Source organism: Gobio gobio, assembly GCF_949357685.1.
Source record: "Gobio gobio genome assembly, chromosome: 4".
Taxonomy (NCBI): domain Eukaryota; kingdom Metazoa; phylum Chordata; class Actinopteri; order Cypriniformes; family Gobionidae; genus Gobio; species Gobio gobio.
The window spans coordinates 30,235,551-30,261,365 of record NC_137100.1 but is presented as its reverse complement, the minus strand read 5'-3'; the positions used below and the strand labels follow the sequence as shown (position 1 = coordinate 30,261,365).

Genomic DNA, 25,815 nt, shown 5'->3' with positions numbered 1-25,815 from the left:
GGAGGCGAACGCCCCCGTGCTCAGGGCGGAGATCGCTGTCCTACTGGGGAAGGACGCGTTAGAGCCGGTCCCTCAAGCCGATATGAGGTCCGGGTTCTACAGCCCGTACTTCATTGTACCCAAGAAAGGCGGCGGGTTACGACCGATCTTGGACCTGCGATTCCTGAACCAGTCCCTTCACAGGCTGCCGTTCACGATGTTAACGCAGAAGCGCATCTTCAGGTGCATCCGTCCCCGAGATTGGTTTGCAGCGATCGACCTGAAGGACGCGTACTTTCATGTCTCGATTCTCCCTCGACACCGGCCCTTTCTGCGCTTCGCGTTCGAGGGACGGGCATATCAGTACCGCGTCTTACCCTTCGGCCTGTCCCTGTCGCCCCGCGTCTTTACGAAGGTTGCGGAGGCGGCCATTGCTCCCATGAGAGAGCATGGCGTTCGCATCCTCAACTACCTCGACGACTGGCTGATCCTTGCCCAGTCGCGGGAGCAGTTGTGCGAACACAGGGACAAGGTGCTCAGTCACCTCAGCCAGTTGGGACTTCGGGTCAACAGGGAGAAGAGCAAACTCTGTCCCACACAGAGGATCTCTTTTCTCGGTATGGAGATAGACTCGGTCGCCATGACAGCGCGCCTCACAGAGGAGCGCGTCCAGTCAGTGTTGAACTGCTTGAATTCGTTCAAAGGCAGGACAGCGGTACCACTGAAACATTTTCAGAGGCTCCTGGGGCATATGGCATCCGCAGCCGTAGTAACGCCGCTCGGATTGCTTCATATGAGACCGCTTCAACGCTGGCTACACGATCGAGTCCCGAGATGGGCGTGGCACAGCGGATCCCTCTGTGTCCAAGTGACTCCGAGGTGCCGCCAAACCTTCGGCCCGTGGTCGGACCCTTTGTTTCTCCGGGCGGGAGTTCCCCTAGAACAAGTGTCCAGGCACTCCGTTGTCTCCACGGATGCCTCATCCACGGGTTGGGGTGCCACGTACAACGGGCTTGCAGTTTCGGGTCTGTGGACGGGGCCTCAACTGCAATGGCATATCAATTGCCTCGAGTTGTTAGCAGTTCGTCTTGCACTCAGCCGCTTCAAAGTGTTGCTCAGAGGCAAGCACGTTCTGGTCCGGACGGACAACACTGCGGCCGTAGCGTACATCAACAAACAGGGTGGTCTACGCTCCCGTCGCATGTCGCAACTCGCCCGCCATCTCCTCTTATGGAGTCAGAAGCATCTGAGGTCGCTTCGTGCTGTTCACATTCCGGGCCTGCTCAATCGTGCGGCCGACGAGCTGTCACGTCAGCAGGTACTTCCGGGAGAATGGCGACTCCATCCCCAGGCGGTCCAGCTAATCTCGAGTCGTTTCGGGGCCGCACAGGTAGACCTGTTTGCCTCCCCAGAGACGACCCACTGTCAGTGGTTTTATTCCTTGACCGAGGGGACCCTCGGGTCGGATGCCCTGGCCCACAGCTGGCCCCGGGAAGAACGCAAGTATGCGTTTCCCCCAGTGAGCCTTCTTGCGCAGACACTGTGCAAAGTCAGGGAGGACGAGGAGCAGGTCCTGTTGGTTGCTCCGTATTGGCCCAACCGGACTTAGTTCCCGGAACTAGTGCTCCTTGCGACAGCACCTCCCTGGCCCATTCCTCTGAGGCAGGACCTCCTGACTCAGAGACGGGGCACCCTATGGCACCCGCGTTCAGACCTCTGGAAACTCCATGTCTGGTCCCTGGACGGGACGCGGAGGTTCTAGGTGACCTACCGCAAGCGGTAGTTGACACCATCACTTCCGCTAGAGCCCCCTCTACGAGGCGCCTCTTTGCGTTGAAGTGGAACCTGTTCGTCGATTGGTGCTCTTCTCGCCGAGATTTACACCTATCACAATTTCTAGCCACTGGGGGACCATAGTCATGTCATGGGGCCTTTAAAAATAATAGGCTAATAATAAACCCACCATTCAAGCAACCTGCCCCAAAACTGGCGCTAATTCTAAACCGAGAGTAAAATACTCTCATTCATTCACGGCTGCATTGTTATTCACGGTGCGTGTCCACTGGCATTTTTTTCAGTTCATTCCGATGGAAGCTCAACCTTGCTTTGCTCTGCTCCGTTATGAATGCCTGAGCGGCCGTGTGCATTTTACTTTCAGTTAAGAATTAGCGGTATTACCGGTATTGACATATTAACTGGTGGGAAAATTTCCTCACCTTCACATCCCTAGTGCGAGTGCACAATGCTTTCGCGATTTGGCTGGCGCTGAGCCAGAGACACATTTAAATACACAAGTACTAGCAAAACAATATATTTATAATTTGTCAAATACAGAGTGATGTCTATTGAAGCGGCAATAACAATCATCTTGAATTCTAGATCAACTACCATGATCATTATATTTTTTCAACAACAAAACACGTTCACTTGTATGTATTTGAGAATCTGAATATCAGGTAGTTGATGACATAGCCAGCTAGTTTCTGAATATTTTGAATAAAAATGGAAAAACTGTAAAAGCGGATCTACCATACTGCGCTTTTGTGGCTGCAGTGTGTCACGTGAAGGGCATGACATGTCATCATGGAAAATTACTTTAATAAAATAATTACACCCATGCCAATAAGGTCATTATGATTAATATAAAAAAATAGCGACCAGTGGGAAGAATGAGTCTAGAGCCCTGCTTTATGTACAGTTGTGCAGTTTTCTCTTGTACATTTTATAGCGATTTAAAGCCTGTTTCAACTGAGTTTATTGCATACAAAATTGGTAATCATATTAGATTTTTGTTGCAGTTCTTTCCCTGATTAATATTCAATCTTGTGCTGTTTTGCTAGGTATGCCAATGCCTCATGGAGGGCCTGCTGCTGGCCCTTGTCCCTCTCCAGCCATGCAGACTCTTACCCAAAGCTCTGGGCCAAAACCATGGCCTGAAGGTGAGTGTGGGATGCATTTATTTAAAAAAAAAAAAGTATTATACAGACAAATAATAACAGGACAGTGGAGAAAAACAAACATTGTCTGTACTCTTTTCCTTTTTACATATTTTCCCCTACATTTAACCAACCATTTCTGGCCAGTGGTTAAATTTTTTACGTGCCCTGTCAAAATTTTCACTGGCCCCACCAAGAAAAAGGATGTTGTTGTTGTTTTGACCCATTTTACACTGTATTCTAATAAATAAGCTGCCATCATGTTAGGTACCACTTAGGGGTGTCGCGATATACCGGTATTGGTGATAATCGTGATATTCAAAGCACAAAATATCGACATTGTGTTAATTTAGGGTGTGACAATATACCGGTATTGGCAATAACCACACTATTTAAAATGAATAGGACTCTTATGATAACATGACACGTAAATACTCCAGTGTCCCGAGTCAGACTGGAGTATTTACATCTCATGTTATCATAAGAGTCTTTATACTCTTTATTAAGTTGATTTTTAAAAAAAGTTTGGAGAAATTTTTGTTTGTTAAATTTAAGTTTTTGTTTTTTTTGAAGTAACGACCAAGCGGCCAGCGGCCGACAGTGAGTTAACCACATGTTTGATCAATTTAGCCTAATAATAAAATCCATAGATATAAAACACTTCAAGCATATCACAATGTTAGTTTTTTATGAATGAGAGCAGCTGACGCTCGTATTACAATCTTTAGAAGGTACCGACGGTTTTCATATTCATTGATCGATTTCTGGAAGCTGTTTGTCAATGTCACATGGTATCACCATGTAACATTGACATAAACAGCTTCCAGAAATCGCTCTAACAATGTAAGACTAACATGCAGATAGACAAGTTTGAAGATAATAAACACACATTTGCGACAATATATGGCTTATCTGTGTTATTTATACCATGTTGGGTGTTTTCATAATAGATTACATTTATAATGCAATGCTACACGAGCTTTTATAATTATAAAGAAAATTGTAAAATATATTTTCTGTCTGATTTTTTTATCCAAAGCCAAATGAGAGAAGGTTATTTTAATTAAAATAATTGGTGTAATAAATCACAAATTATATAGTTTAATAAATCATAAATTGTTGTGGCAGAGAATATAGATTATTTTAAGTTATCTGGTCTACCTTTATGAAGCAACTCTGCACTGTGCCTAAGCAGAATTTCCCCTTGGGGACAATAAAGTTAACTAACTAACTAAGCAAAAACTCACTTCATTTTGATTTTCCCTGCAGAAATGTTTACTTATCTAGTAAATTAATCTTGAATTAAGAATTTTAAATATTTGGACCGGAAACAAGAAAAAATACCAAATAAGAAGAGCATTTTTTGCAGTGTAGTCAAATCTTCTGATCATTTAAAATATAAGAGGCCTTTGTTGATTACATTCCAAATAAAATAAAAATAAAAAATAAAAATAAAAAATATATATTTCCTTTGCTCTGTTGCTCTCTGTCACATAGGCCTACCTGCAGCTCATTCATTATGCAGCTCATTAATGCGAGTCCTTTGTTATCTCAGGTGCTATCTCATCATTATTCATTAGATATCACGCCTCCTCGCATATTGGCTTTGTGAAGAGAAACTGTCTTACAAATTTTAAATCAGTGTATTGTTTTATGTGAATGAGTAGGCTCAATGATTCTCTCATCAGTTTAAAGAAAAAACTCTATGCAAATACAGACAGGAGTCAAAAGTCTTGGGAACAGATATCTATTGTGTGTTTTGAGGCCTTAATTTTAATTTTCTTTTTTTTTTTTCAAAATCCGTGCATAAACATTTTTCTCTCAAAAATACAAGCATGTACATACAAGTTGCTCCCATATTATGGTAGCCCAGTTTGTGCTGAATACAGTGTAATTACACTTTTGCCATTAATGTGTTTATAAGCAACTGAAAAAAACACAAATGTCAGAGCATGTCAAAACTTCTAAAAGGGCCCCAAAACAGCTCAGACTCCTAGGGGTTAAATGTTTACTATCACCACCACAGTAAAAACGCATTTTTGACAAGCTGAAGCAGGCTGATGCTTCTCGCAGCTCGCAACGGTGCTCACAAACGAAATGGGCTATACAATCTAAACTAATAAACAAAATAAAAAAAAAACATGCAGGTTGTCTTACCTCTATACACCTCTCCGCAAAATAAATATATAAATCCAATCTTCAATTCCTGCGCTATAGGCTATGCAAATTCAGTTCACGTCAACGAAAGCAAAAGATTCGAGCTGCATTTTATTTATCATCAGCTCATTTCAAGATCAAAGGTCGCAATAGGAGAAAGAGCGACCTAAGCACTGGTAAGAACATTTAGTCTCATTAGTTTTAAAGGGGTGGTAAAACACATTCTTTTGAAGGCTTGATTGTGTTTGTGGGGTGCACTGTAACATGTGTTCATGCTTCGTTTAAAAAAAAATTGCATTATTTTTCATATATTTGACCTTTATTCTACACTGCTCTGTCCCTCCTTGTAAAGCGGTCTGATGCTTTCCGGGTTGTATGAAGCCAGTCCCTGAAAAATACGCAATGTGCTCAGATAGCTGGCCCAGTGTGTTGTGATTCGCTAACCGCAGTGCACGTTTATCAGAAACGTCACGCCCCTTACCTTTCCCGGTAGACTGTGCTTTGGTCAGTATTAGAAACAATGGCGTCAATGAAACCATACCAGTCTGAGCCCGAATCAGACCCAGAAGATTTTAGTGAAGATGATCGAGCAGAACCTGTTCAGTCCTCAAGAGTAAAGACTGCGGATCTATAGTGATCGCTACTGAATGGCACTGTTACTTTTGTATTTTTAGAAGGATTATAGCCAAATATCTGTCGCAAGAACTATTAACCCGAAACAAACACTTAACATTGGCTTTGCTAGTAGCCAAATCACACACAGAACCATGTTTAGCATGCCTGTAGATAAACAAAACATAAAAGCTCTAATCAAAGGATAATTTACACTAATGCCAAGTTCACTGTTGAGATTTTAACGTTAGGTGTTTGTAACGTTAGGTGTTCGTCGGATAACGTTAAGTATGAATGAGCATTTAACAGATTGGTTTGCAGAACAGCGTTGTCATTTGTTTACTTCCTTGCTACAACGTACAATTAACCTATTACAGGAAAACACATAGATGAAAAATAAATTAGACTTACAGGTTGTGGCCCGTACACAGCTTCTGTTTGTAAATCCAGCTTTCAGGACAAGCCGTTGTGCGAATCCTGCATTGAACTCGCGGAGATTGTGGAAGCTAATTCCTCCGTGAAATGTGCAGCGGGAGCCCCGTGCGCGTCGTGCATCCACACTCTGGCAGTGTTTGTCTCGCGCAGCTGACGTTGTGCAAATCCTGCATTGAACTCGCGAAGATTGTGGATGTTTTCCTCCGTGAAATGTGCAGCGGGAGCCGCGAGCCGTCGTGCATGAACCGCGGCTCATGAATTGCAAATACAGATGAATATTGTCCATTATGTCACATTTTCCAGTCTTCTCCTCCGACCCCTGTCTGTCTCGTGATTTATGATGGGCAGACCTGTTCCCCTCTGTCTCATACGCACATGCATATAACATGCTGTATGTTAAACGCACTGCAACGCACCCCCGTCCCTAGGAAGGCTGAACAAAGCAAGTACCCCAGACCTGCAATCCGGATGAAAATAACAGCGTTTCGTCTGCCTTGCAGCAACACCACTCCAGCCTACTAACCACAACAGGGCCACGATACAAAATGGCCTCACCCCCCCCTTATTTAATATTCTCGGAGGAGGGATTATGTAAATATTGAGGCTGGTGATGTCACCAACCCTGGAGGAATGTCTGTAGTCGCCTACTGGCCGTTTGCTGTAGTCCTTAGAAATTGATTTCTTTAAAAGCAAATCTCTCCCTTTGCTTTAAACTTTGAACGTTGTAACTTTGCAGATGTTGTTTATGCTCAAGCAGCACCATAACACGCTAGCCAAAGTTAGAATAGTGAAATCGTGGTTTACCACCCCTTTAATGAAGATGATTGTGTTTTTGAGCATCTGAGACTTAGGCTACTTTCAGTTTCACTGGCGGCCGTTTGCGTGTTGGCTTAATGCTTTAGTGATAGTCTACTTATTTGCGGTGATGCGTTTTGCAGTAGCGCCGACTATGTCATACATATAGCCATTATCACGCTCTCACATGTTTATTTTTAACAATTTGCCAGGAGTAAAATGTTTATGTGTGTTTTAAACAACCAGATGCATTCACACTTGTCCAGTTTTGTCTAAAATGTGTCCCAGCCCACCTTCTGAATTGATTTGTTTGAGTGATCGTATTTAAATCCGCCTCGAAAGAATTTCGGAAGACATTTACTCCTGGTCTCTTCACAATATTATAGATATCTGATCAGAGAAAACGAATGAAGTGAACAGGTGTAAAAAGGCCATAACTCTTGCAGCTGTGCTGAAGGAACGCTCGCTGCTGCTGCTGGCGGGGACTCTAAACACCAGTCAGAATCTTGACGGTCGCGGTAGCATGGTCTTGTGTTGTTTCCATCAGTGCAGCACATCTCATAGTTTCTTTTAATTAATAAATGTGTATTTACATAATGTATATTTTTGTATTTGTATTTCCAATCTAATCATGGCCAATCCTGTTCGTAGCATTTATGTTAATATTTATTCAGAGGTGGACAGTAGTGAAGTATTTTTACTTTCCAAGTAATTGTATTTTTCAAGTTTATGTTCTTTATCAGTGTTCTTCTTTGGAAAAGTTTTACTTCACAACATTCTAAAACATAATATTGTAATTTTTTTCATATTGAATATCATTTAGTACTTATTTAAATAAAAAATGTAGTACTGTATACTTTTACTCAAGTAAAAGTAATTCAAAGTTTTACTTGAGTAAAATTAAGAAAGTACTAAATTTTTAATGTAATTAAGTATAAAAGTAGCCTGGTTAAAACCAGACCATTCTCAGTAGTAACTGAGTTATGGTCTGGCAAAGCTTCATAGACAAATCATTTCCAAAGGGGCGTCACCAACGGGCGTCGCTCAAATGCCTCTCTGCGCAATTGGATAGACCTAAAACCAATCAGAGCGATGAGGGAGATGACGTATGCAGAGCGACGGAGAAACATCTGAGACTCTGGCCGTTTCTCAATATGCGTTCTTGTCTGTACTTGTGTTCTCAAATAGGAAATGTCCCCGGTTTCCATTTCAGAAATCTGGTCACTTTACCTAAACCACATATTAATGTTTAATATATTATTTTTAAAATGTAAACGAAAAGAGGCATGGTGTTTTATACCTCGTTTTATTATAAATATATAAGATAATCAATGTAGGCCTAGCTATGCGTTGCCTGAACCACATTCGTGTGGCTATTATTATGTTTAATTATTATAATTTTTTTTAATGAAATGAGGCAGTGGTGTTTTTTATGACATATTTCGTACGCGAACTTCTGACTTGCTTCCGTGACTTACCAAGTTTGACTCCGGAGAATGAACTCCCGAGGATGGGAGGAAACTAGTCCGCCTAGTCTGCTAATGGACAAGCAGCGTTCTTGACAGTTTCACTCAGTATATATTTGTATATGTAGTGCAGGCAATGCATATTATCTTCAATGCATGTTTATAACAAAACGAAATATAAAAAACCCAGCCTCTTTTCGTTTACATTTAAAAACACACACACACACACACACACACACACATAATATAGGCTATGATTATCACTGTAATAAATTAAATATGACACAAAACACAACCCAGTCTCTTTTTGTTAAATGTCAGTTTATGTGTGATCATCCATAGCAATCATAAAAGTATAAGTAAAAGGTATAAGAAGCTATACAATAAATAAAGCAATTCAGTCAAAGTCAGCGCTAGGAGACTACAACGGTAAAGTTTAATATCTTAAAAATATAAAGTTATGAAACTTCACTTTGCCCACAGACAAAACGATCTGTCTAGGAACAAATTATAGATTAATGAGAGCAAAGATCAGCCGTTAGATCTACACAAGACGAGACGGTTTAACCACTACAGAGACATCAGAGCCAGCGGCAGACGGCAGAAGGACTGGCCGAGGAAAGGCGCCTCTCGGCGGGCTCAATGATCAATTGAGCGCCGCTGAACCACTGGCGCTCACAACTCCGAAAACGGCAGATACAATTTAAAAAAAGGCGCTCTCTTTATAAATAAACCACATATTTGAGCTTTAAACAACTACATTCACGCCTGAAAAGGACTTAAAACTATATTTTGTAAAACATTAACACTACCAGAGGGCTCTCGCTAAGACCCATTTGTTTAGCCACCAAAGGGCCAAGCTGGTATCAGACTTTTGCCGAATCCAGTCGGTAAGACAGCGATAACATCTTTTTTAGATATGAAGGCTTCGAGTGTTGTTCTTTGCTCGGGTTTTAACGAAAAGGAAAAGTTTAAATCGCTTAAAACAGACGCGATAGCTGATTCGAACGAGTGATGCTCCACAGTAGCGGCAAATCTGCTTCAATGTCGCTGCGCTGTCGTCATCGTCTAAAGCCCGCCCCAACGTTTCTAATTGGTGCCGCGATTTCTAGGGTTTAGAAATGGGTTTGAATGGGGTCTTTGCCAGACTACTTGCAGAGCAAATCTAAATTTGCCGGAAGTTGTCTGGGTTTTCCCAGGCTAGTATAAAAGTAAAAAAACAACAACTTTCAATTATTTCAATCAGTGATGTAGTGCAGTAAAAAGTACGACATTATGCTTTGGAATGAAGTGAAGTAAAAGTTTTCCAAAGAAAAACTGTGATAAAGTACATATACTTGAAATAAGTACTTGAGTAGAATTTAAAAAAACTTCACTACTGTCCGCCTCTGTATTTATTCATCATAGTACTGTTGAACTTTGAGTATTTTCTCTCTTCCCAGCAGGCACCGGACGTCACTATGACATCAGATTGACGTTGGACCCCAACGTCGGACAGACGTTGCATATTGGTTGAAAATGAAAATCGGGTTGACGTCAGAACACAACTTCAGATTGACGTTGGGTTCTGACGTCAAACCGATTTTCATTTTCAACCAGATTGCAACGTCCATCCAACATTGGATGTTGACGTCAATCTGACGTTGGGTTCTGACGTCAACCCAATTTTCATTTTCAACCAAATTGCAATGTCCGTCCAACGTTGGATGTTGACGTCAGTCTGACGTTGGGTTCTGACGTCAACCCGATTTTCATTTTCAACCAAAATGCAACGTCCGTCCAACGTTGGATGTTGACGTCAATCTGACATTGGGTTCTGACGTCAATCTGACGTTGGGTTCTGACGTCAAACCGATTTTCATTTTCAACCAGATTGCAACGTCCATCCAACGTTGGATGTTGACGTCAATCTGACGTTGGGTTCTGACGTCAACCCGATTTTCATTTTCAACCAAAATGCAACGTCCGTCCAACGTTGGATGTTGACGTCAATCTGACATTGGGTTCTGACGTCAATCTGACGTTGGGTTCTGACATCAACCCGATTTTCATTTTCAACCAAAATGCAAAGTCCGTCCAACGTTGGATGTTGACGTCAATCTGACATTGGGTTCTGACGTCAACCTGATTTTCATGGAGGTTGACGTTTATCTGACATTGGATTCTAAACAACACCAGATTGACATCAACCTCCAACGTTGGACTGACATTACATTCATATTGAAACTACCTCATTTGTCATCAGCCTGTGGATATAAAAAGAAAAGGATTTAAATGTCCAAATAATTAATAATACGTAACACATTATGAACCGGTTGTCATAGTTTTTGTCAGGTTCGTCATATCTAATACAGATGTCACACTGGTTCTACTCTGGTGCTAGATTGAAGGTCATGGGCTCAACCAGATATTCCAGGTTTTTATCTTCTGGCAACACAAGTGATAACATGCAATTCCAAAATCTAAAACCTAAAAATCTCTAAACATTTACTTAGGTCTGTTGTGAATATGTACACAAAAAAGAGAAGAAACAACAAACAACTGACTGAGCAATTATTAGATGGAACCAAAAGCAATGGTTTAGGATATTTCACACTATGAATTCAGTGATATCACAAGTCTGTAATCGTTGTCATTGCTGCTTCTTCTTCTTCTTCTTCTTCTTCTTCTTCTTCTTCTTCTTCTTCTTCTTCTTCTTCTTCTTCTTCTTCTTCTTCTTCTTCTTCTTCTTCTGCGCTTGTTTTAATCAAGAGATGCTGTACTCGTTCAGGAGATGTGTAATAGCACCCCCTACCATATAACATGGAAAGTGGAAAATATCGTAGAGATAACAAAAGACAGAAATAAATCACTCACGACTCTTGACAGAATAACTTTTAATAAGGGTTAATCTATATTTATATGCAGTGATATATAATTGAATGCAGACTATGCAGTAATATTTTACATTTGATTACTATTTGTGTACCTGAAAATCTAGTTTAGACCTATATTAGCCTACATCATTTGTATGTTTGTTCTGCTGTATTGATTTGTGCTGCTGCTCGTAATTTGATTATTTGTTCTTATTTTATTACTGATTGTCTTTAACAATATTTACAATATATATTAGTTAGGCTAGTAGTTTTTGGAGTCATAAACTTATGTATTAAGGTTACATGGATCAAAAACAATACTGGGCTTATTTTATTTTATTTATTACTTTTTTTGTGGTGGGGCCAGAGAAAATTTTGGCAGGGCAAGTAGAAAAAAATTCTTATATAAAAAATAAGTCCTTATTAATAAAAAAAATAAAAAAAAAACGGACGCGTGAGCTCCATGTAGAACGGAAAAGGTGACAATACTAAATAAACACATTTTTTTTTTTTCTTCTTAAAAACAACAAAATCCGGAGAAACAACTCAAGCAAAGCCTCCTTGGTTGTGTTGTAAATAGTTGTGTGATGAATAAATGTTGTTTTATATTTATTTACCAAATGTGCACTCTTGTCATTTCAGCTCACTGTAGAAATGCACCAATACAAACATCCGCCTACTGCGTGCCGCGTCTGACAACACCATGTATCGATAAAAAAACGCCTGCTCCTCGACACTAGTAGTTTCGGGAGGTCTACTCCACTACAAATGTGTTAAAACCAACAAAGGATCAACGTCTAATGATGTTAGAATCTGACATCAATATGATGTTGGCTTGAGACGTTGGTACAACGTTAGATTTTGGTTAGTTAATACCACAACCTAAAACCAACAAAGGATCAAGGTCTAATGATGTGAGAATCTGACGTCAATATGATGTTGGCTTGAGATGTTGGTACAACGTTAGATTTTGCTTCGTTAATACCACAACCTAAAACCAACAAAGGATCAACGTATAATGATGTTAGAATCTGACGTCAATATGATGTTGGCTTGAGACGTTGGTACAACGTTAGATTTTGGTTATTTAATACCACAACCTAAAACCAACAAAGGATCAACATTTAATGATGTTAGAATCTGACGTCAATATGATGTTGGCTTGAGACGTTGGCTCAACGTTAGATTTTGGTTAGTTAATACCACAACCTAAAACCAACAAAGGATCAAGGTCTAATGATGTTAGAATCTGACGTCAATATGATGTTGGCTTGAGACGTTGGTACAACGTTAGATTTTGCTTCGTTAATACCACAACCTAAAACCAACAAAGGATCAACGTATAATGATGTTAGAATCTGACGTCAATATGATGTTGGCTTGAGACGTTGGTACAACGTTAGATTTTGGTTATTTAATACCACAACCTAAAACCAACAAAGGATCAACATTTAATGATGTTAGAATCTGACGTCAATATGATGTTGGCTTGAGACGTTGGCTCAACGTTAGATTTTGGTTAGTTAATACCACAACCTAAAACCAACAAAGGATCAACGTATAATGATGTTAGAATCTGACGTCAATATGATGTTGGCTTGAGACGTTGGCTCGATGTTGGATTTTGGTTACTTTACAACACAACCTAAAAACAACTAAATATCAACATCAGCTGACGTTGGTATTGGACGTCAAATTAACGTTGGCATTAGACATTGAGCTGACGTTGAATTTTGGTCACCTGACGTCGCAACTAAAATGTAACCAAATATCAACGTCTTATGACATTGTGTGCCTGCTGGGTTGTTATTTCATAGGGAGCTTCAAAGAAGATGCATGTGCCCTGTGTTTATCAGTATCCAATTATATTCGTTGGGTAAAAAAGAAAAACTAAATAAACAAAGTAAAAATTATTTTGATAACTTATTCCCCCAAGGTTTCTATAGATATCGCGATATATCGATATTATGAATTATTTTGGCCACAATAACCGTGGTGTGAAAAATCTAATATCGCGACAGCCCTAGTACCACTGAAATTTCACAATTCTTGATTGATTCCAATTTCGATACCACAGCAAAAAGTACTAGCCTAAGTAATATAAGTTCAAAAAGGATTGAAGTAGTGCTGGGAATCGATTAAATTTTTTTACTAATTAATCACATTTTTTTCTGTAATTAATCGCAAGTTTTTAATATTTGTGGAGTTTTTAATATTTTGATGTTGTATTAATTTCAGTCACTCTCCAAATTAATGTAGAAACAATTTAAAGCAGCATATTTTAAATATGTGTTGTAATGGCATCTTTTTATGAATGAAGGCCAGTATCACTGATACTAATGTCTCTATGAAACATTAATGACTTTACATTACAGTATAACTGAAAGCTACCAAATGTAACATTTATTAGGCTTTAAAAAAACTAAAAAAAATCTTTTTTATTTTTTATTAATCGATTAATCGGGTAAAAAGCCAATTTTTCTTTTATTGGCAAAACACACTATTCCACATCTTGCCCAATGCTGTCAGCTGAGTGTTATGAACACATACATAGTGAATAGATCTACCCTTACATAAATTAACCATGGTTTTACAATGAACAAAACAAATAATAATAAATAAATAAATAAATAAATAAATAAATAAATAAATAAATAAATAAATAAATAAATAAATAAATAAATAAATAAATAAATAAATAAATAAATAAATAAATAAATAACAGGGTAATTTTAGTTATTCAATGGTAACCACAAATTAACCATAGTTTTGCTTCAAATCCATAGTTAAACTATATGGTATTTTTGTGGTAATACAAATGGTTATCAATAGCATAATTTTCGTAAGGGTATCTTATGTGCTATACATTATGTGCAAAAAAAGTAACTAAACAAATCCTTACATTAAAATGATATTAAAGAAGAAAAAAACACAAACTCAGTGTTACCACATAAGAGGAATGTTCTGCAGGAACACACGCACACTCTCTATGGACACAGTACCTGTTACTGTCATTTCTTTATCCTGTAGAAACTTCTTACATTTATATTCAATTACACGCTGTTATCATTTTACAGTTCCTACTCTCATAAAACACTTGAATTACATGTTTACTTTTAAAACTAAATTTAGCGCCTAACGCAGATATTGCAGCTAAATCTATGTTTTTGCGCTGAATATTAATAGTCTCCCTCTCTAAAGCGTTCTGTCTGTTTGACCCACCGCGCCGGCGCTCATTCAGTGAAGTTACTGTCAGGACCAGGACGCGCTTTCGTGCAAAAAGGAAATACTGCCGTGAATTGGTAACATTTACAGATGAGGATATATCTGCTGTTCTCTATATAGATCAGTGGATAACCTGTAAAATGAACGTTTTTGCGCTGAGGACGCAGACACACACACACACACACACACACACACACACACACACACACACACACACACACACACACACACACACACACACACACACACACACACACACACACACACACACACACACACACACACACACACACACACACACACACACACACACACACACACACACACACACACATCTGTCAAAGAGCATGACAGTGTATGTTAAACGCTAATGCATTCGCTTGAAGCTTAAAATAAACAATTCTCATGTTTTGGGCACTTGGATCACTTACCTTTCCTTCATCAGCTCACTTTGTTTGCACTCCAGTATTTCTAGATGCACATTTTGTCCATAAAAATGTGTTATTCAGTGCTGTAATTTGCCGCGACTGGTGGAAGCTTTGCGTACAGAGAGCAGACCCGACTAATTGATAATGAGAGTCGTTGTCAATGATTTTCATTATCGATTATTATCGATTTTATCGAGTAGTTGTTGCAGCCCTAAAAGCTACACTTTTCTCTGTTCCCTTTGTTCTTTCATGAACATTAATGACAGACATCATCAGTGCTGCTGTCACTTTAAGATCTGCCGCTGCCGAACATGACGTGGATCTGAAGAGCTGTCACGTGCATCTCATTTTCTCACAAGTTCATTTAAGACGTTATTTAACTCATTTAAGACTCCTATTAATACTAGTTAATACTCGACAAAACTGGCATTTTGGCAACATTCTCGGTGTTGTTGTTTGTTCAAGAGGGAAAGAGAACTCGATGTGTGCACGAGACTGGTGCAAATCTGTCGAGTGTGTGTGTGTGTCAGGGTGTGTGTGTGTGTGTGTCTTAGGTGGTGAATCAGTATATTGTGTACATGAATGTGGCCGGCTCCCTGATCAGTGCCCTGACTACTGAACTAGGAATCTGATTGATATGCACCCACATAGACAGGAGATTGACTTACAGCGCATTCTCTTGTGTCTTGTCGCGCTTAGATTGTTTAAAGCCTTTACATGAATAAGAGCGTGATCATATAATGTAACACTGGACAAAAATGGATATACAAACGAACGTTGCGTTAATTGCGTTAAATATTTTTAATGCGTTAAACTGAAAAAATAAAATCGCTTGCGTTAACGCGTTAATTTGTCTTCAGTAATAAAATAAGAACAAATGAACAAAAATACAAGCAACACCTCAAATAAACAGAACAAAGAGACAAATTAAATTAACAGTGATTTAGTTTTTCATGGGATTTTCACATAATCCAGATACAGCAATTGAATAATCAAACATAAAATAACACTGCATAGTCTTGGCTATATAAATTAAATCCTTGTTAAAGCTACAAGATTTGTTCAGTCAAGACCAGTGAGTGATTTTCTCTTTATCTTTTGTTGTTTGATTAACATTAATGACACGCACTGCTGTCACTTTAGGAGTTAATGCACGGATCCAGTATACGTATACACATGCGTTTTATTTCTTATTCAATTGCAGTGAGACGTAACCGACAGTATTCAATGTTAATACTCGCAACGACGGGCATTTTGACATAGATTTGTTGTGTGCATTTTTCCATGCAAGTGCAAGAAGACGCGAAAGAGAACTCAGTTCAGTGCTTGTGCGCCGTTTTGTTCTCTTTCAGGTCTTTTAAACATTTGAATGGTTAAAATCACATGAATATTTACATTTACATACTTAAAAACACGTGCAAATGATAAACTTTCGTGATGACGCAGCACCGGCAGTCATTATTGTCAAGCCCTGTTAAACCAAAACGAATAAAAACAGATCTTCAAATTCCAACGAAATAGTTTTATATAGTCATTCGGTCACAGATCATGTTTTTTTTCCAAATCCAAAAACATATTCTGGTTAAGCTTGAAGAAGACATTTACATATTGTAATGTTTCTGTATACATGGTAATCAGCATATTTTGAGTAAACTTTTGAAGTAACTAAGGCACAGTCTTGTCCAATTCTTGTCCTGCTGCTCAATTTGTTTTTCACTCTTGCCATATCCACTGTGCATTTAGTAATTAAATCAAAGCAGTCCCATTTATGCCCATAAAATGGCAGACAAAATTGAATTGTGAAAGTAACCTTTCTGAAAATGAGACATTTACAAAATCTATATATCGATATATGTTCATTTCTTTTAATGTTTGTATGTAATATTACATTACATCTATTTGCTACATCTCAAATATGAACAAATTCAGATTTATATGATATTCTTGTGCACATAAACATGGTCAAAATGCTCTATATGAGTGAATCTTTTAAAAGAAAATGCCAAGGGGCAACCTTACACAAGTTTAATCCCCTCGCTAATATGCTTTCAAATGACAGTGATTTAATTCATGGATTGCTATCTTTATAGGAATGACACTGAAGTTCACACAAATTAAAGATCATTGTTCATCTTTGTTTTTCAAGTGGTGAGTTAGCCTGGTTTAATTCTAATGCGCTGCTTATTGCCTATAGTTTTGTAAGATTCAGTCGATCTCAGGTCAATCGACATTGAAAATGCCCTCATGGCGCGTTCAGCAGCTGATCAATTGAGCTCAGACAGAGATAAAGACCCAGAGATATTTTTCCTTCTTCTGAACACTTTCTTTTGTATCATCTCTTGTGTGCATGCTCTCATTTAGGGATTTTATGATCTTTATGCAATTTCTTCAAAGGCATTGAACTTGGCTTGAAATCTTGTAAAGATTTTTTGTTTCAGAAAGTGTACATCAGTTCACACTGTGCTTTGAACTGTCTTATAACCTGTCAAAACAGCTTTGATGACCTGTTTGTGTATGATCAAAGATAGTAAAGATAATGGACTTCTGAAAAATGTAACATTGCTTATGCTGTTTCTTTATGGCGCATTATATTCGTACTGACGATAGCATTGTGGCTCACTAGAAGCTTAATGCATTTTTGCATTCAGTAGCATTTCTTTGACAGACTCTCACAAGACGTTCACAAAGCACATCTCCTGTCTTTTCAGGTCAAGGTGCAGAGACCCCCAGCACTCCACAGAAGCTGGCGGTCCCAGCGCCCAGCGGCAGACCCTCTCCAGCTCCCCCGCTGGCCCCAATTGGCACACAACCTGTGCCCAGCACTTCTCTCACCTCCCAACCCCAACCTCAGCCACCGTCTGGACCAGGCCAGCCCTCTCTCATCATCCAGCTCCAGCAGAAACAGAATCGCGTCACCCCTATTCAGAAGCCTCAGGGTCTGGACCCTGTCGAACTTTTGCAAGAGAGGGAATACCGGTATGTAACGAGTAATTAATTTCAACTTAATTGACACTACAAGCAATCTACACAGGCTTTAAAGGGGTCATTAATTGCATTTTTTTTTAATGATGTTTCCTGAGGTGCACTTATAATGTTAGGACAAATTTTACATCAAAAACTGTTAATAATTTACAAATAAAAGGCAATTTTGTACCCTGGTTTTTGCCTTCTGATTTAAACACTCCAATTAAAGGGACATTTCTCATCAGTGTAAACGCCCACTGCTATGGTTGGGTAACATCTTTGCACAAATATCTTTGAAATAAGTTTTACATGTGGAACTCTTTTGAGAGTTATATAGTACATCTTGCTGCACTACTGTCGGGTCCATATATTTCCGAAGACGTCTGTTTTTAAAGCCTGCGTCAAATTGCCACTAGTTTACCAAAAAAATCCATAGTGAAATGAACCGAAAAAACATGCTCTACTTGAGACATTTACATGGTTTAAAATAAACAGCCACTTTACTATCTGGATGCTCTGGAAAGTAATGCTATTTTAGTCCATTGATCCTGTTTTAGTATTTAGAAGTAGGCATTGTTCTGTGTCTGTGTAGGCAGTATGGCACTGATGTATTCATCTCTATTACGTCATTAGATTAACATTAAAATTAGTCATTAATTGTTTTTGGACTAATGAGGCCATTTTGAGCTCTGAAACTTACAGTATGTTTTTATAATAAAGCTCTTGAATGTCAAAAGATCAGGAATTTTTACAGTTAAAGGCAGCACAGTTTTACCACACATTGCCACAGCGAGACAATCATATTTGAGTACAGATTCAAGCCAAACAACAGTTTTCCTTTGCACGCCTGTCTCTAAAATGTTGTCAGAGCTATTGTTGTTTTGGGGGATTTTGTGAGCTGCATTGAATGTTAGACAAGGGTGATGAACCCTGTGAGGTTTTTGAAAGTTCCTCAGAACTTGGGTGATTACATTGGCTCGCACTGTCTGAAACAACAGAAATGTGTTGATTGTTTGATGTACCTTGAGGTCACCAACACACTTTTTTTTTTTATTACTGTCTGTACTATCTATTTCTTTTTTATGGAGTGAAAGGTTCAGATCTTGCAGGTGATTTAAACTTCTGGAGAACTCTAAGGTTATTAGAAATGATTAATGTCTAGAAAATTCTACTTCAGAGACATCTCTGTTCAGCAGTAAGTCTGATCTGTGCTTGTTTGACAGTTTTTGCTTTCATTTTTTTTTTTACTAATGAGCATTAGAAATCTCTGTTATTCTTAAATAAAAAACTGCAGATTTCAGATTCAGCTAGGATTCAGTACACCTGTCCTTCTCATTTCTTTTCAAAGGCTTCAGGCCAGGATTGCTCACAGAATTCAGGAGCTGGAGAATCTGCCGGGGTCGCTGCCACCTGATCTGAGGACGAAAGCAACTGTGGAGCTGAAGGCCTTAAGACTTCTCAACTTCCAGCGCCAGGTTTGTCAATGACATGGCACTCAATTCTTGTCTTATCTATTCATTTATTATTTTTTTCGGGGACATATAAGTAAAAACATCATTGTGATGCAACTCTCTGATATCAAAATGAATAAAAATAAATAAAACTAAAACAAAAGTTTTGAAAAGAATATTTATTAAGTAGTTTAGCATAATCTTTAAACTTCACAACTGCTTTTTAGTATTAATGTCATGTGGGGCAACTCTTAAAGATATTTATGAAATAATATTTCATGAAATTTCTTTCAAAATGTTTTACCTAAAGTGCCCCTATTATGGATTTTTGATAATTACCTTTCATGTAGTGTGTAACATAGTTCTAAATGAATGAAAACATCCAGCAAAGTTTTCAGTCTGAAAGTGCACCGTATATAAAGTTATTGTCAAAAGTAAGAGTTGATGAGTCAGTTAAACAAATAATTTTTCAAACAAATCGCAAGCTGTTTCGTTGTCATGTCAACATTAGCATTTGCACTTATTGCGCAAGCAGACACCAGGGAGAACTTGATTCCTGTGGATACTGAATAGCATCATGTTGAGAAGACGCTGTGCTCTGCAATGTGTTTATTGTGTTTCATATTGTGTAGGTATCTGGCTAACCAGCTAACTCATCTTATTACTGTCTTACTGAAATACTACTGTAAATCAGCTGTGGGCTGGATTATTACCTAAAACTTTGTCTATAAATGCAGATTGTCTGTCGTTTTTAATACTTTGAGTAAAGATAATGGATGGAGCAAAATTTGTGTTGCAAACTTTAATGTTACATCAGTCATTCACGTTAGTGCTGGGCTAACATATGCGCTGTTATTGAGACAGTTCCTGCATGTGCACCGCGATAAATTAGAACACACACACACACACACACACACACACACACACACACACACACACACACACACACACACACACACACACACACACACACACACACACACACACACACACACACACACACACACACACACACACACACACACACACACACACACACACACACACACACACACACACACACACACACACACTTGTTAAGGCTGATGCTTAGGAATCGCAGTTGAAACATCTCATAATGTACCTTAAAGCATCACTGAGAAACGTCCTGCTCAAGGTTCGGGTTGAATAACTAAAGTTAGTTCTTAGAATGTTTCATTATCCATTCGGACTGGCGCTGGAATTGGTGTAAAATCGACGTCATTGCTACTGTCTTTACAGTGTGTAATCGCTGAGCTTTAGAAAACCTCAGGACGGAGCTGGAGTTCAGTTATGGTAATGGCCGTTTGTTTCCGAAATATGCGCTCTACGCACTAGACCAATCACAACAGACTGGGCAATCTGAACAATCAGAGCAGAGTAGGCTTGTGGAAAGGAGGGATTTAGAGAGACTGATTCATCCTTCGAGTCGTTTGAGAATCATTGAACATTGTGGTGATGTGCAATGTATATTATGAGAAAATTAAACTGTTTATTGACCTTTGATGCATGTAAACCTGTTGTTGGAGACCTACAAAATGAAATTAGGAAACTTTAAATAGTAGTAAATGTTGCACTTTAAAAAATATATAGAACTTTTTTATATATAAAACTTCTGTTATTAAGATTTGTACACGTACATGTATTTATGATGTAAGGAAAATGGTGATGGTTATGCCATATGGCATTTTTATATTTATTGAATTTAAGCTTTTCTTGAAAATGGTCTAAAATATTTCACAACCATTGACATTCTTACATATCATTGAACCGGGAATAAATGTCAATAATAATAATAAGGAAAATAATAGGTGCTCTAATAATTCTCTTTCACTGGTGCATATAATTGATGACATTTAGATAAAAGCATATATATTCAGTAATTTATTATAAATTATTATAAATTTGGAAACACTTCTATTGAAAATCTCTCACCTTTGCCTTTGCTTTACAGTTAATGAAATCATTTACAATAAGCCAAGTGAACATTGCTAATGCATATTCTTTGATTTGCAGGTTCCATTGAGCTTTGTTCTATTCACATTGCGTGGATGGTGATAGTGTCCAAAGACGTGCTTTGAATGTTTCATTTATGTTGTGCAATGAATTGCACCATTAGAGGGCGCCCTTGTTGTATTTGTAGCACACAGTCACCCAACACAATTAACAATTCACAGCCTTGTTCTGCTGTAATTAACAATTATGAACAAAATATGTGTGAAATGCACCAGAATATGATTATCATTTGATGAAGCTCATTAGCTTAATGCACTTTGCCACAGATGACTATGATACATTTTTTTCTCTCTCAGCTGAGGCTAGATGTAGTAGCCTGTATGCGCCGAGACACAACTCTGGAGACAGCCCTGAACTCCAAGGCCTACAAGCGCAGCAAGAGACAGACGCTGAGAGAAGCTCGCATGACAGAGAAACTGGAGAAGCAGCAGAAAATCGAGCAGGAGAGGAAGCGCCGACAGAAACACCAGGTGATCAATGCGTGATCAGTGTACTAAGTGTGATCAAATATATGGGCTGCACAGACTGAATATACTGATAAAACAAGCTGGAGCTGCCATTTAGGTTACAAATGAGAAACATTAAATGGTAAATGAAAATAATTTCAAATGAAAAGTGAAATTAAACTACTGAGTTGTTCTGCGAGGACTGTTTATCAGCTTGGGGAAATACTCAGAACAGTTTTACTCGTGGACGATCTCGATTACATGACACTGTTACTACACAGCACTGGGAGATTCAGTGAGAATGCTTTTGAATTTGCCGCAGTATTTATAACATTGCCGCAAGATCTAGTGGGAAGCATTCAAATTCGGCACAGAGTTCTCTGTTATAAACCACATATCATACCCAACAACCCAACATTCACCATAGATTTAATGTAGTAACACTAACTGTAACTATATTGTGGCAGAAATAGTTTAAAAAGAGTTGTTTTTCTTTTTTTACATTATTCATCTTAGAGAGTACAACCTTTTGAGTGTAACTCAAGCACTTTTTAAGGGCTTTTAAGTGTGTCACACTTTTTCCAGCACTTCAAACCTCTAAATATTATCCAATTTTAAAGTGATTATTTGTAAAACTAAAAGAAAACTAACACTTTGTGGCAAACAAGCACTTTTATAAAAAAAAAAAAAAAAAAAGACATTACCAAACAAGAAATTACCACTATAACCAGTAGATGGCAGATGGTAGATGATATTGTAATATTATTAGTAACTGCACTTAATAATGCAAAACAATTGTAATTTTATGATTAAATTAACTTTATGGTACATTTTCCATCAGCACTATGAAATCAGGTGCTGGCGCCACCATCTGTAGAACTTAGTGGCACCGGTGCTACTGCTCTCAAATGTTAGTTTTGAGCCCTGAAGGTTCTTTTAAGAAGGGTCATATCATGAAGAATCAAATGTCCTTGGTCTGCTCAGTCAAGCTGAGGAAATAAGGAGGATGTAGGATAATGCTCTCCTAAACACCAAAATTGGAGTAATAGCTTCTGAAAATTCAGCTTTGCCATCGCAGGAATTAAATACATTTTAAAATATATTAAAATGGATAACAGTTATTTTACATTGTAATAATATTTCATAATATTACTGATTTTCTGTATTTTTTTTCTTTAAAAACATACAGAAAAACATTTAAAAAAACATCAGGAAGAAAATGTATAAGACAAAAAGCTTATACATTTATTTATAAGACAAAAAGCAACACAAATGGTTGAGGTTTTTTAAACCTTGATGATTTTTAAAGTGACTTTGATTCATGCCGTGTCAATCTTTTCTTCTTGTAGGAGTATCTCAACAGCATTCTGCAGCATGCAAAAGATTTCAAGGAATATCACAGGTCCATCTCTGGAAAAAACCAAAAGCTGACCAAGGCCATTGCTACCTGGCACACCAACACAGAGAGAGAGCAGAAGAAGGAGACTGAAAGAATCGAGAAAGAAAGGATGAGGAGACTGATGGTATGATGCATCATTTCGAGCATCATTATAAAACTTTCTGTTTCATTATCTTTGCTGACTTCACATAAAAATGGGCATAGACCACAACATACTGTCCAGTTCATGAACAAATTGCTCAACTGGTGCTTTTTCTTCTATTGATCATTAATTCATTCTTTTTAATGAATTATTTAAATGATTTAATGAACTGATTGTGATTGGTGAGTCTTGAGACTAAATCATAGACTGAACTCACTACTACACTAAATTGGCTCAGATGACTTTCTCGCATATGTTTCGGAACTGAGAACCAGTACTGTGTTTTAAAATGTTTTAAAAGACATACATTTTAATTAAAAAAATACACATTTTCCCTTAAAGGTTCTCATAGGCTCTGTTTGTTTTCCTAGGCTGAGGATGAAGAAGGTTACAGGAAGCTAATTGATCAGAAGAAGGACAAGCGTCTGGCTTATCTTCTTCAACAGACAGACGAATATGTGGCCAACCTAACTGAGCTTGTCTATGAGCACAAGGCTGCTCAGGCTGCCAAGGAGAAGAAGAGGAAGAGAAAGAAGAAAAAGGTATAGAAAATAGGCTATAGAAGTCACTTATGCTCAAGTTTAATGTAGTAAAATATACAGTTTCATTAGGTTCAATTCCGTTTATTTTTCAACTTAATCAGTGAGTTATTTGAAATATTTATGCTCATCAAACACTCAACACTGCTTGTTTATTTCTGTCATGTTTAACCTTCAGAAGGAAGCTGGTGATGCCGAAGGAATGGGAGCCATCGGGCCTGATGGAGAGGTAAGTAAATTGCTATGAAAATGAAAGCAGACTAGATGTGAATAACTGACTGATGTTGGATCCTTCTGGTAAACTCACTCTGTCAAACCTAATCTAGCACAGCCTGTCACAGAAAACCTGCTTTTATGTTTACTTATTCGTGCAGCCCATAGATGAGAACAGCCAGATGAGTGAGCTGCCAGTCAAAGTCATTCAGACTGAGACGGGGAAAGTGCTGCAGGGGACAGATGCCCCCAAGTCCAGTCAGTTAGAGGCTTGGCTCGAGATGAACCCTGGGTAAGCTGTCCTCACATTGCATCCTCTGTGTGTCTAGTAATTGAAAACATTTCCAAAAAAGTATGACCAGTCACTTGGATTGAGCTGTGAAGCTGCAGTGAGCTATGTGTTTACAGCAGTGAGTGGGGAAGGAAATGATAAAAGGGAAAATATGCTACTTGACTACTCACCAAATATATAAATATATAGACATTAAATATAATTTGAGTAGAAAATATTGTGCCTATATATCATCCCAAAGCTTCTGCTGAGAACACAATACTACAATGATATTAAAGAAGCCATATGATGCGTTTTGTTTCCTTTTCCTTTAGTGTGTAATGTATCTGTTTGCGCATGTATACAATCTGCAAAGTTAAAAAGCTTGTAGTCTCCTAAAAGGGATTTATTGTGTCTAACAGATAATACTGTTCCAGACCTTGATCAAAGTGATGTCCAGATATTACTTCCACAAAGTCTATGTTACAATTTGAAAAATTAGCATAATGCCCAGTCAAAAATGAGGGCGAAGCTTCAGTGAACTGTTGTTGCCATGTTGTGACGTTGCAATGTGGTTTTCAGAATCTGACTCGGACTCAAACTGAAACTTTAAAACCGACAACATTATTAAGTTAATAATATTAACTGTGTGTTTACTATCCGCTTGTTATATCGTGGTGTAAGGAATGCTGTTTCTGGCTCCAAGCCTCTAGTCGTTTCACTTGAGAATACTATTTCAACAGCCATTTATGAGCACTATTTATTCATTTATTCATATTACACATTTAAGCTAAGCATTTAAAAACTTGCTGCCCTTGTTGGCCTCATCCAATAACGTTTAGAAAATATACATTGATATATTGTACAAACTCAATATCCTGCCCAGCCCTAATAGAGGTGCTGCAATAATTTGCAGTATGTAAAACATCATGTTTTTTTAACAATAAAGCATGTTAACCTATTCTAGTACACCTAATAAACTAAATGACCTTTTAAAATAGCACCCCATTAATCTATTTTCAAAATGCATGTTATAGATCTTATTGTGAACGATTAATCCATGTTTATGTTTTAATTTCTAATAATTGAAATCATTTGACCTCGTTTAATCAATGTTTAATTAAAATGTTCTAACTAGACCTTCCTGTAAAAACGTCAGGCTTCTCTATAGTGACGTACGAAGGACTTTTTTCTAATAATTTAGTCTGGTTAAACCTCGCCCCTGCAAGCTCACGTTAATCTGCCTCCATTTTGAGCCACATCTCAACATCCAATCAAGTCTGCCTTGCTTTTTTTGTTGTTCTTTTTCGAGAAACTGTTACACACAGATGTACATCACAATACCAGAGAGACAGGGAATAAAATTTAGTTGTGAACTGATTAACATTAAAAAAAATTAATATTACTTATAAAATCTTTTTTTTATTTTTTTTAATAAACAGAAATAATAGAATGTTAAAAATGAGCA

At 38.1% G+C, this 25,815-nt stretch overlaps 1 protein-coding gene across 1 annotated transcript in view; it reads left to right on the top strand.

The window, feature by feature from the left end:
* smarca2 (SWI/SNF related BAF chromatin remodeling complex subunit ATPase 2) overlaps positions 1-25,815 on the top strand; it is a 74,271-nt gene that overhangs the window by 10,926 nt on the left and 37,530 nt on the right. The window contains exons 5-12 of the mRNA XM_079815252.1: positions 2,820-2,918; positions 17,597-17,864; positions 19,201-19,327; positions 21,634-21,807; positions 23,133-23,306; positions 23,696-23,866; positions 24,042-24,092; positions 24,238-24,368. Coding sequence (XP_079671378.1) covers positions 2,820-2,918; positions 17,597-17,864; positions 19,201-19,327; positions 21,634-21,807; positions 23,133-23,306; positions 23,696-23,866; positions 24,042-24,092; positions 24,238-24,368 — 1,195 coding nt within the window. The remainder of the gene's footprint in view (positions 1-2,819; positions 2,919-17,596; positions 17,865-19,200; positions 19,328-21,633; positions 21,808-23,132; positions 23,307-23,695; positions 23,867-24,041; positions 24,093-24,237; positions 24,369-25,815) is intronic.